The 11,953-nt window shown below is 48.3% G+C and overlaps 1 protein-coding gene across 5 annotated transcripts in view; it reads right to left on the bottom strand.

Annotated features, from left to right (window-relative positions):
* Rhobtb1 (Rho related BTB domain containing 1) overlaps positions 1-11,953 on the bottom strand; it is an 82,720-nt gene that overhangs the window by 43,796 nt on the left and 26,971 nt on the right. For 4 of the 5 annotated variants that reach the window (XM_031346517.1, XM_031346516.1, XM_031346514.1 and 1 more), the window contains 2 exons: positions 3,058-3,259; positions 2,301-2,404 (listed from right to left, as the gene is read on the bottom strand). In XM_031346517.1, the coding sequence (XP_031202377.1) occupies positions 2,301-2,404; positions 3,058-3,249 (296 nt within the window). In that variant the 5' untranslated portion in view covers positions 3,250-3,259. Of the gene's footprint in view, positions 1-2,300; positions 2,405-3,057; positions 3,260-4,848; positions 4,969-11,953 lie in introns of those variants that run through there. The other variant, XM_031346519.1, reaches the window with a different exon arrangement.

The raw sequence follows: 11,953 nt of genomic DNA, 5'->3' as shown, positions 1-11,953 counted from the left end.
AAAAAGCAAAACAAAGCAAGACAAAACAAAACCAAAAAAAGAAACCACCCCCAAACCAAACCAAACCAGAAACGAAAACCCTTGAGATAACATTACATTAAATGTTAGTGGGAAAAGGACAAACAAAACAAAACAAAATAAAATAAAACAAAACACTCCAAACTCAAACCGAACCAAACCCAAACCGAACCAAACCCAAACAACATCAGAAGCCCTAGGACGTTCAAGGAAAGGTGTCTACCTTGCTACTATAGACTGAGACATTCTGCTGGGGGCGGGGGTTGGGGCGTTAAAATCATGATTTTTGACGGTGAATGTAGAGAGGGAAGGCTATACTTGAAGCACTGAGGCAAAGTGTCATGGGATGGTTTTTGCCCCACTCCCCGAACCTCCCACCCCCCCCAAAAAAGACACTGATTTCGTGGCTGGTCCAAATGCTCATGGATCATTTCTGAAGAGAGGCCAGACATATAAGAGAGGGCTGGGCTACAGAGGCAATTCAGCCAGAAAGAACCCTACTTGCCTCTAAGCCTGATGCCTGAGCTCAATCTTCCAGGATCCACATGGTGTAGGAAGAGAGAACTGACTACCCAGACCTCCGGCATGGCATGTGGTGACATGCATGTACCTGCACATGTAACATGGAGTCGGGCCTGCACTGGAGTCAGACATGGAGTGTGGGGGAGGGGCCTCGCTACCCATGTGCTGACCTATGTGGGGTAAGTTAAGATAGCCCTGGCTAAACTCAGTGGGTCCCAAAACAACCCAACAAGCCATGTGCTGGGAAAGAGAATTTTAAGGAGGGAGGTTGACAGAGCCTGTGGGGTTGAGGGTAGTTAGAGCACCCTCATAAGTACACGTATGAACTTATCAAAGAACAAACAGAGTGAGAAATTATGTTTGCTTCCGCACCCTTCTGTTTTGAGTCTCCTTGAACAAACTGGTCTAAATAGCAGATTCTCGGCCCCTCCCTCCCAGTCATATGAGCAAGGCAGACGCTTCCAACCTTCTAACCCATTATTTTAGACACACCACCGATAAAGTTAGCAAGCCTGGAGCCCCAGGTCTCAGGAGGTTGAGGCAGGGGGATGGAGCTTTCAAGGCCAACGTGGCCTATAGGGTACGACTCTGTCTCAGGAAAGAAAGAACACAGAAAATGGCTGTGTTGCTAAAAGGCACTTGAGGCCTAGTCCCATGACCAGAGAGTGATGTTTGCGGCCCCACCCCACCCCCCAGAGTAAGGAGAGACATTCAAACCTAGCAAATTGTCTCCAGACAGCCTCACGTTTTCCCTGTTGTATGCATACACACAGCAAAACCAATTAATTAGTTAATTAATTAATTAATTAATCCGATTTAGAAAGGAAACAAAAGAAATCGAAAGACCCCTTAGGCCACCAACTGCTGTTTGCCGCTCGCTCAGACTACACATGAAGAAGGGAGGCTACGCTGCCCGTTCCAAACAAAGGTGACCTGCCTCGTGTGGCCAGAGGAAGAGCGAAGCTCACGCTTGTGGGAGTGGCTTGTCAGGGACCTTCCAGGGCTGGAGAGTGGGGGAAGCTTCCAGAATGTTTATCTTTCTTGCTAGGAGGAAGTGTGTGACCTGGCTCTCTGCGGTCACGTGGTGGCCTTGGATGTTAGGGGAGGACAACCGAACAATGCTACCCCAGTCTAACAGAGATGGTGCCGGTCAACTTACAACAGAGGAGGAGGACTGGGAATCGCCCTCCATGGGAACAGATGGCTCTGCAATGGCAACTAGAAGATGGTGCTGACTGTCAGGAGGAAACCATTCTGACTTTGTTCCTACCCATGTCAATTTCCTTCTGGGCTTATCGTCCCTTTACCTGGGCTTTCTCTTTTCTCTTTGATTGGGAAAAAAAAATAGACATCAATGTTTCTCTTCAAATTGAAATAAGAAACTTTTTTTGTTGTTGTTTTGTTTTTGTTTTTTTTCAGGTAACGTGTTCTAAAAGAAAGCCATCGCCACGGACCGAGGCAAACGGTAACGCAACTCTGTACTGGACAACCAGACGGATGCTTGTCTCACAAACTTCCCTGCTTGGCTAGCTTGGGGTTTCAAAACTGGACTTTCCGAGTGAAGAGGGGCGGCCCTTGTCCTCCTCACCAGGAAACGACACGGTCCCTTTGTTCCTAGACACAGTCCAGAGCCCGGCACGTTGCAAGGCTGCCCGATCTGGCTGCTGTTGATTTCCTAATCCTCTCTGGATACGGAAAAGAAACCCCGGCGTAACCACCCGTGTACCCCCACCCCCACCCCCCGCCCGCCTTGTTTTTACCTGCCGTATGCGAACCGTCTGTCTTTGTGGTGATCTCCAAATGTGTCCCAAAGCCTGAGGGAGATGCTCACTTCATCAACGACATCCCTGGACCGCTCCAAGACCTGTAGGAAGTAGAAAGGAAGAGCGTGAGAGCAGGGAGTGGGAGGGAGGGAGGGAGGGAGGGAGGGAAGGAGGGAGGGAGGGAAGGAGGGAAGGAGGGAAGGAGGGAAGGAGGGAAGGATGTGCTCAAGTGTTCTGCAGGAGCATTCCTTCAGGCCTTTCCACCATCTTGGGGCGGGTGGGGGGAGGGGGCGGGGAGACACAGGACAGCTCCTAATTTACCATCTCCATAGGACTCAAAACTTCCTTGGTTGTACCTCAGCCTCGCCCTCAAGTTTGTCCTTTGTTTTGCTTTTCCCCCTCCCCCTCCCCCACACCAAGCAGGTCACTTCTGCTCTACATATGCAATATAGCCACCTTATTTATTTTCATCAGACTAATAAAGAGCATACAACAGTGATGGCTAAAGTATTCTTTTACAATTTTTTTTCCTTCCTTTTGTTTTTCCTTCCTTTCTTTTTTTTTCTTTAGCTCAAGCTAGCCTTAAAATTCCCCATCCTCCTGCCTCATTCAGTTCCTTGAGCCCTGGGCTTGGAGGTCTGGGCCACCATCACAGGCAAATTAGTATTTGGTTCAGCTTGAGGAGGCAGGGTCTCAAGTAGCTCAGGCTGGCCCAGGACTGGCTGTATAGCCGAGGAGAAACCTGTTCCTTTACCTCCTGGCAGACACGATACTGGTCAATGGCCCACACGGTGGGTACATGGGTGGCCAGCAGCTGGTACTGGGTCAGGGTGGTGTTGCAGGCCCGGGCACAGATGAGGCGAGTCTTCCCCACGGCGTTGTCGCCCACGACCACGCACTTGATGGTCTCAACGTTGGGTCGTTCGTAGTCCATGTCAGAGTCCATTTACAAAGCTCTGTAAGAGGAGAATGGATGCGGTGTTAAGAGTGGCCGAGGTGTATCACAGCAACGCACAACGGTTTGCCTCTGTCCAGCCGCGCGTCCTTGGAGGTGCCCGGGCACGGACCAGAAGTTTGGAAGGGAAACTCAAGCTTTCTTTTTATATCTCACGCTAGAACAAAAACACCACACTGTTATTTTGACCCCGAACAGTTTATTCCGGTGAACGTGTTATTTTCTCCTTGCTTTTCTCTAAACATAACCTGCCTACTGCAGACCCGTCCAGGAACTGCTGGCACGCAGCCACAAGCTCCCTAGCCACCCGGGCTGGCCAGCCAGTGATCCTGGTCACCTGTAAGGTTCGGCTTTGACCCCTGGCCTTGGCTGCCCAAGAAATACCATCATTCCTCCGGCCACAATCTTTAAACTACCCAAATGGCTGGCATTGGGAAGCCACATGCAAGTTCATAAAGGCTACGGTGACGAAGAGGGAAATCAAAGCAAAAGCCGAAGAACTGCCTGACGCGAAGCTCTGGGTTGGATTATGATGTGCTAATGAAATTAACTGGAGTCTCTTCACTCACTGTTTATGGTGACCGTCATTGACACAACAAAGTATTCTTAAGGGAGCTCACCAGAGCTAGCTCTCCCAAAACAAACAAACAAACAAACAAAAAACCCTCATTCCTTTCCCCTTCAGGGTTTCTATCAAGGAATCTGGAGCATAGGGTGTAGGGCAGACAACTACCAGGAAGACAAAGCTCTTGAGAATTTCCTGAAATACCAGTGTGTATGCATGGCATGTGCCTGTGTGAGTGTATGCATGTTCATGCATGTGCACACGTGTGTGTGCATGTGTGTCTGTGTGTATATGTGCATGGAAGTGCATGAGTGTGCATGTGTATGTCTCTGTGTGTGTGCACACATGTGCGTGTGTGCATACATGTGTGTGCACGTGCGTGTGAGTGTGTGAAGAGACAGTTGCAGACCCATGTGGTAGCTTATAACTCTGGCTTTTGTCCAGTTAAGGGAGGAGGAGTGTAAGGTCAAGGCTAGCCTGGGCGGCATACCAATATGAGGTCTCAACAAAACAAAACAAAACAAAACAAAACACAGGAACAAACCAGAAGAGCATGGTCTCACGAGAAAGAAGAAGGGACCAGAAGAGACGCTGCTGTCACAGCTACGTTTTGTGGAGCTGGGCTCTCCACCCAGAGGAGAGCAATGGTCTTACCGTGGGCAGGAGGCTGTCAGCTTTCTGGGAGTCCTAACTGGCCATTTGAGGAAGTCTAACCTGAGCAAATTGGTCACATGGTCATTTTCATTTTCAGAGCTCGTAATTATCTTACCAGCTGTGGCTAAAAACAAAGAAACAACCAAAAAAAAAAAAACCAAAAAAAAAAAAAAAAAAAAAAAAAAAAAAAAAAAAAAAAAAAAAAAAGCAAAAGCAAACAACACCCCCCAAAACCCTCCAAAATGGAAAAAACAACCCCCCCAAAGACTCCCTGAAAACAGAAAATCCAAATCCAAATCCAAAACAAAAGACTGTTCAGAGGAAAGAGCCTTAAGCCTAACTGCCACTCAGTAGAGCTGAACTCAACTGACTTGCAGAAAGTCGTCCTTTAGATGACAAAGTCAAGAGACAGAGGGTGCCCACCAACGCACAGGCAGGCTATCTTCTTGAAGTTGGGTCTTGCCTGAAGGTGAAGCCCTTCTGAAAGGTTTGTCTGTGACAGTGGTGTTGTCCCAGGCAGCTGTGAAAGCTGAGGCAGGAGGAAATCGCTTTTCAGGAAGGTTTTGAGGGGGGAGGTGTGTGTGTGGTTTGGGTCAAGATTTGACTTGTGGTTTGCCTAGCACCAGGAGGCTGAAAACAGACAGCTGTTCCCCACTTGCCTATATTTAAAAAACAAAAACAAGAACAAAAAAAAAAAACCAAAAAGCAACAATATAACAACAACAACAACAAAAAAACCCAAACTTCTTTTTATTTTTTTTTTGGTCTTTCAAGACAGGGTTTCTCTATGTAGCCCTGGCTGTCCTGGAACTCACTCTGTAGACCAGGCTGGCCTCGAACTCAGAAATCCGCCTGCCTCTGCCTCTCAAGTGCTGGGATTAAAGGCGTGCGCCACCACCGCCTGGCTCCAAACTTCTTGAAGACAAAAATACCAGTCCACTCCTGATGATCAGCTGGGTGTGGCGGTCCCCTAAGATTCTGTCTTAACATTCAATGGCATTTTTTTCCTTCCTGTGTCTAATAGAGAAAATGTGGCAGAAGCTTGCTTTTGGCATTGGATGGATGATTCTTCAGGACCCCCTAGGGATTATCACCTGTGTTTAGCGACCAAAGATAAAACTGCTACATGTGGCCCATGGTGGGGATAGACACATAATCAAGACTCATGTGATTCAATCACCAACGTGGTGATGGTGGAACCTTGGTGCCTGAGAAGGAGTGAGTTTGAAATCCAGCTACCCATTTTCCTGTCCCTCGAATGACCGGGTGGGGTTTACTCCCTGGGCTTCATTAGTTTCCATCTGTTCAGAGGGAATTGTGGCAAAATCCATCTCCTACACTCAGCGAGAGAGCTGAGTAGATTTGATGTGTTAAGTCCTGAGTGTGGCCGGGGAATTCTGGGATGAGGAAGATGGGTTCTTTCAGACAACATTAAAGTCGGAGTCCTGTAGAAAGCCAACATCAACCTCAGAGGTAAACCCAGACACTTAATCTTGACAGAGATCTCTCCAAAGGGAGAATTTTTATAAGCACTAACTCAAGGATAACTCACTGGAGATTTTGAGAGATGTAAACTCAAGATGCAGACTAGCTGACCTGAATCTGAAAGGGACCAGAACAGAAGTGTTTGTTTGAAGTTGCCACGGGCGTCAGGGTAAAAACTGTAAACTGGCTTCTTTCGGAACCCCTGTAACTTTGAAACCAAGGTACATTGCCTTGAATGTCCTAAGAGGTAGAAAAAAAATTATCTGTCTTTGCTGGGGGATTTGATTGTCTTAAAGATAATTTGGAGAGAATGTTTGAATTTAGGGACAACATAGGAAACTAAAAAAATATAGAATTGGTTTTCTTGTCAGCTAGCAAACTCATTCTGATAGCTGACTCTGGAGAGGAGATCCCCAGTATGTGGGGGTCACTAATATGTTGGTGAAATAAAGAACCCTGCTGGTTTTTACATCTGTCTTGGAAAGTGTTCAGAAACCCTTAATGTTTCATATTCAGGCTCTTACCGCCAAGATGGTCCTTAATTTTAGGACCTAGCTATGTAATCCTAAAAGAAACAAAAAACGGGGGGGGGGGGTCGGAGGTAAAGGCAACAGCCATTGCTGGGGTTCTCATCCCAGCGACCTGTTTAGGATCAAGGCATCCTGATTTCCATGACCAGGAGCGGGATGATGGATAAGGGAGAATGACTAGCAGGGTGGGGTTTGCAGTAAGCACCGCTGAACTCCCCAACGCCCTGAATACTTCATCCAGAGTAAACAGCTTTCCTATGTCTATGACAAGCCAGAAAGTATTGTAAGAATTCAAAACTACAGCCAGAGAGGCAGACATGCCACCCCGGTACCCCAGCAAATCAGAGGCTCACAAGTCACACACATAAATACCCATTCCTGGAAGCAAGCGCACAAACAAGCAGTTTTTACGCCTCTCTACTTGTAATGGGTTTTGGTTTATTTATTTATATCTACACGTTCTTGGTTGAGTAAGTTCTTAGGACCACTTCCCCATGGTAAATCTTGCTCATCTGTATGAGCACTCTTTTGCCTTTAGAGAACCATCTGAGGGGACAGGAAAGGGTCGATGTAAACCCTGGTGACACCCCCCCCCCCCCCCCCCCCCCCCCCCCCCCCCCCCCGTTACTGCGTTTCCTCCTTGAACAGACTTGGAAGGCCTGAAGGCTGACACGCCTGGAAGCATCTACCCACCCACTCTGGATGTTAGATACGGTGAGTTTACTCTAAAGGCTAGCAAGTAAATGGGCTGATGTGGTGGCTGGCAATCGAAGAACTAGAGGAGGTGGCTGTGGGTGCTGAGTGCCTCTTGTTCGTGAAGTGGACTTCCACGCTGTGGTCATGGTCGTCATCATCCCCAGAGCCATGTCGTGAGTGTGATCATCCCAGACCTTCCCAACCGTTACCATCGCGATCCACACCACAGGCTGTTCCTCTCTGCTTGCCACACTTGTCTCTGCTCTATCAGATGTCCTATACTCCAGCCTTGTAGCACCCTTGGTTCAGGATCTGTGTCCTTAGTGCGCTCAAACTGTGCGTCCCTTTGGCTCTGGGTACCGCTGTCATCAGGGACTCCTTACCCCCTCCAATCTCAAATGCCAGACTGCAACCGTCAGTGGGACATTCCTATCTTTTAAAGTCAGCACTTCGTGATGTGAGGCAGTGTGAGACAGCATCCCTGGCAGCGGGGGCAATCCGTTTCCCTTCCTCTTGAACGTGGGCTAGCCTCGTCGTGGAGTGAGTTCAGGTGCTAGGGTCCTGTAGGTCCTTCATGCTACTGGGACATGCCCTGAGGACTTCAGCTAAGGCTGCTGGCCCAGCCTAGCTGAGCTTAAGAACCATCAAAATAGTCCCGCGGCGACTGTCCCCAAGATTATACAGATCTTCCAGTTTTGCTGACCCTCTCAGGTTGAAGGAGTTTGTGTGAATGAGCCAGGTGTGGCCAACAGGGCATGTGCGCATGTGCTGGGAGTGATGGAATCTGGATGAAGAACAGGCCCTGATAGTCGTAAAGACAGCAGGCTTTGTGTGTGTGTGTATGTGATTTGTTATCCAGCAGCAGTTACCAGGAACCCACTTGCTATGAAAACCGCCAGAACTCTGATGCCTTCACTAAAACCACTGCTGTGACAGAATGCCTGACCAAAAACATACAAAACAACAAACGAACAAATAGAAAACCAAAACAGCAACAACAACAAGGAAGGAAGGAAGGAAGGGAAGGAGGGAGGGAGGGAGGAAGAAAGGAAGGGAGGGAGGAAGGAAGGAAGGAAGGGAAGGAGGAAGGAAGGGAGGGCTTATTTTGAATCGCAGTTTAAGAAGATAGTCATGGTGGAGAAGGCAGGATGGCAGGAGGCAGCTGGACACATTGTATCAGCAGTTGGGGAGGGGGAGGGGGAAAGAGATGAACGCTGGTCCTCATTGTATCAACAGTTAAGGAAAGAGAGGGGCGAGAGGGGTGAGAGGGAGAGAGGAGGAGGGGGAGAGAGAGAGAGAAAGGGAGGGAGGCAGGGAGGGAGGAAGAGAGAGAGAGGGAGGGAGGGATGAAGGGAGAGGAAGGGAGGGACAGACGGAGGGAGAGAGGGAGGGAGGGAGAGGTAGGCTGGTCCTCGGCTCACTTTATGTTTTCTATACACAGACTTCAGTCCATAGAATGGGGGTTGCCTTCACTTTCAGGTAGGTCTTTTCACTTAATCTATAAAGAGCCACGCTCAGAGGGTGATTCTAAAACCTGTCAGGATGAAAACAAATATAAATTGGATAAATTGGCAATTTGGGGCCTTTCTTGGATGCTGGATTTTTTTCCACACAGCGTTGGTGAGCCGTGACAACGTTTCTCGATGCAACTACCCTCTGCTTCCTGCATGGCCTACATCTTATGGGGAGTAACAGCACCGGGCATCCATGTCTTAGTCTCTCTGAATGTACTTTGTTGCACCGTGTGGAACACTTAGAGCTGCAGAAGGAACTAAAGTGGCTCGTTTTTTGAACCCGAGGTGATCTCTGTGTGCTTTTGTTTTGTTATTTTGAGACACGTCTCTGGAGTTCAGCTGTGTGCTAACGTTCAACACACTTCTGCATAGCCCTGCATACCCTGCACATCTCTGCGAAGCACTGACTGTCCTGGAACTCACTCTGGAGACCAGGCTGGCCTCAAACTCAAGAGATGTGCCTGCCTCTGCCTCCCAAGGGCTGGGATTAAAGTCGTGAGGCTTCAAGTATGCTTTAAATATGGAAGAAGCAAGCAGGAGATACCTGGACAGAGGGAACTATAAAGTTGCTTTTCTGCTGGCTCTGAGGAGAAAGGAAAAGGGCGGGACACCCAGGAGCGCAGGTAAGCTCTGGAAACCAGAAAGGATTAGGAGATGTGCTCTTCACTAGCCTTTAGAAGGATGGAGCCTGACAGTGCTTTAAACCGAAAGACACCCACTTCGGGCCTTGATGGGTTACCGTGTGTTGTTTCCTGTCACCTATTGTTCGGTAGTTTGTTACAGCATGAGCAGACATTAACACTGCATGCTTTAGCTTCCCAGTGGCTTCCCTGTGTTCTATGTACTCTTCGGGACCAGACTGCACTCCGCCCCCCTAAAAAAACCAAAACAAAGCAAAACAAAACTGGGCACTTTCCAGGCCTCATCCCTTCTTGTACCCTTTCCCTCACATCTTGCTTGTCTGTCAAGTTCTATTTATTCCTTATGAGTGTCATCAGACATCACCTCTGCAAGATTTCCCAACTACTCTTCTTTCCCATGGACCGCTTTGCTTCGTTCCCCGACCCACAGATGCTTAGAGTTTTTATTTCTTCCTAGTTGAAGCTTACACCTCCCAAACGCCCACCTCATTTACTCAGTAACTTACATCTCTAGAGGTTAGCTGGGTGGCTAGTGTGCAAATAGGGCTGCTTCCGTAAGCCGTTCCTTAGTGTGCCCTCTTGTCAAAGTTAACTCTTATTTGCCAGATGTAATGGCGAATAATGTAATGGTCTCTGAGGCTGTCTCTGCTGACCTAGGCCTAGTCCTGGAAGCTTCTAGACTCTGTACAATCTTATCTAGGCCTAGAATGGTTTTTGGCCTCTGATAGATGAAGACTTGCTGCTGAATACGCTCACCCTGGCTGCCTGGCCAACTCAGCTGTTCTGGCTGAAGCTCCTCTCCAAGCTGACTGATTTAATCTGGCTTCTCTTGGCTTCTCGCTGAATTGTTCTGCTTGGTCTCAAGTTAACACGAGCCATCTGTTCTAAGTCTTTTGACTCCTCCTCATTCTCTGCCTTCTTCTATCTTCACTTTTGCGACTAGCTTGTTCTCTCTGCAACCTGTCTCTGTACAATTGTGCTGGTAAATCTGCCGTCCTTTTCTTTGCACGGCTCTCTCTTAAGTAGCCCCTCTTTTTTCCCCTGTGTTCCCGTGAGAGTTGGGCATATCCCTTCTTTCAAACCTTTCTCTGATTCGTCACTTTGCCTGCCACCTGGACATCACATCACGTTCAAACACAGGTGCTCCCTTCTACAAACTTTACCTTCATTGTTTGGGATTAAAGGTGTGTGCTAAGGGTGTGTCTGAATTCCCACCAGAGGGATTAAAAGGATTGTGCCAAGGCTGAGCCACATCACAACTAGAAACAGTTTTGTTTTGTTTTGCTCTAGTAAACAACATAATCTTGTGGTTCACAGTGTGATCAAATATCCTGCAACACCATCCAGTCCAAGGTTCCCCTATTTGGTATTCTCCCCCCCCCCCGAAACCTGCCCCCCCCCATCAGCCATAGATAAAACAACAACCATGTGACCTCAGCTCCTCAGGTATATACTTCAAATCATTCTTCTTCCGAGGGGAGTGACCTTGCCTACCCTAAGCGCTGGATATGATGCTTTCTGTGGTGCCGGATCTCTCCCTATAAAACAGGCTCCCAAGCAACCCTGACCCCATGGCCTTAGAGTCTACTAGGCTCCATGACTCCATATTGAGAGGAAACTCCAGGATGGGCCTGTTTGCTTCCAAAAGGTGCAACTCGGTGTATGGTCACACAGGGGTTCAGAGGAGGCCACAAGACTCCTCAACCATGAAGAACTTCAGATCTTAGGGAGTGTGGGGTTCATGGAAGCCATTCCATTACGGGTTCCTTCACTAATTTGGAGCAACCGCTATTGGGTGTGATGTCTCATCATTACTTCCTCTCTGGGAGCAGCTATTGTAGAGGCGGACTTTGAGACCGTCAACTCTGTGCACAGGTAACTTCTGGTGAGAAACAAATAACCCACAGGAAATGGTTTAGGCCGACAGCCAGCAAAAACACTAGCAGAGCATAGAGTCTGGTGTTTGAGGAGTCTGCCCTGAAGGACAACTGGGGACTTTCTAGTGACAGGAAACGCTGGAAGTTGCACAGTTGTGACTGCAGACAGCTCGGCTTCCACTCTGCAGAAGAGGGCTAGGCGAGACTCTCCGGCTGATTTACATATCAGATGAACTTCTTTGCTGCCCTGGAGAATGGCTTCAGCATTGGGGGATGGGGTTGTCAGGGCCAGACTAGACCTTCCAGTAGGGCTGCTCAGCAGGAATCTCCAGGATAAGAGTCATCTAAGTCAGCAGAACTGTCTCCTCCATATACAGTATTTTTAAGTTTAATGAACTGTTTTGAGGAGAAAATAATTAAATAACATTATGCTCTCTAAAGGCCTCTGGGGTCCCGGGAAACCCAGGGCCGTCTCTTGGGAATCAGCTTGGGAACTTTTTTAACACATCTGCTCAAGGCCCTTCTTTGAGTCCTACGATAATAGCAAGGCCGTGTTTTCCTTTTTTTTTTTTTTTAAAACCATTCAAGGTCAGTGTGGGAGATGAGCCAGCAATGGAGATAAACTCCATCTTCTAACTCCACTACACTGACGTTGCTTAAAAAACAAAAGGCAGCCGGGCGGTGGTGGCGCACGCCTTTAATCCCAGCACTTGGGAGGCAGAGGCAGGCGGAT

The sequence above is a fragment of the Mastomys coucha genome, unplaced genomic scaffold (genome assembly GCF_008632895.1).
Source record: "Mastomys coucha isolate ucsf_1 unplaced genomic scaffold, UCSF_Mcou_1 pScaffold3, whole genome shotgun sequence".
Taxonomy (NCBI): domain Eukaryota; kingdom Metazoa; phylum Chordata; class Mammalia; order Rodentia; family Muridae; genus Mastomys; species Mastomys coucha.
This window is presented reverse-complemented; position numbering and strand designations above follow the sequence as displayed.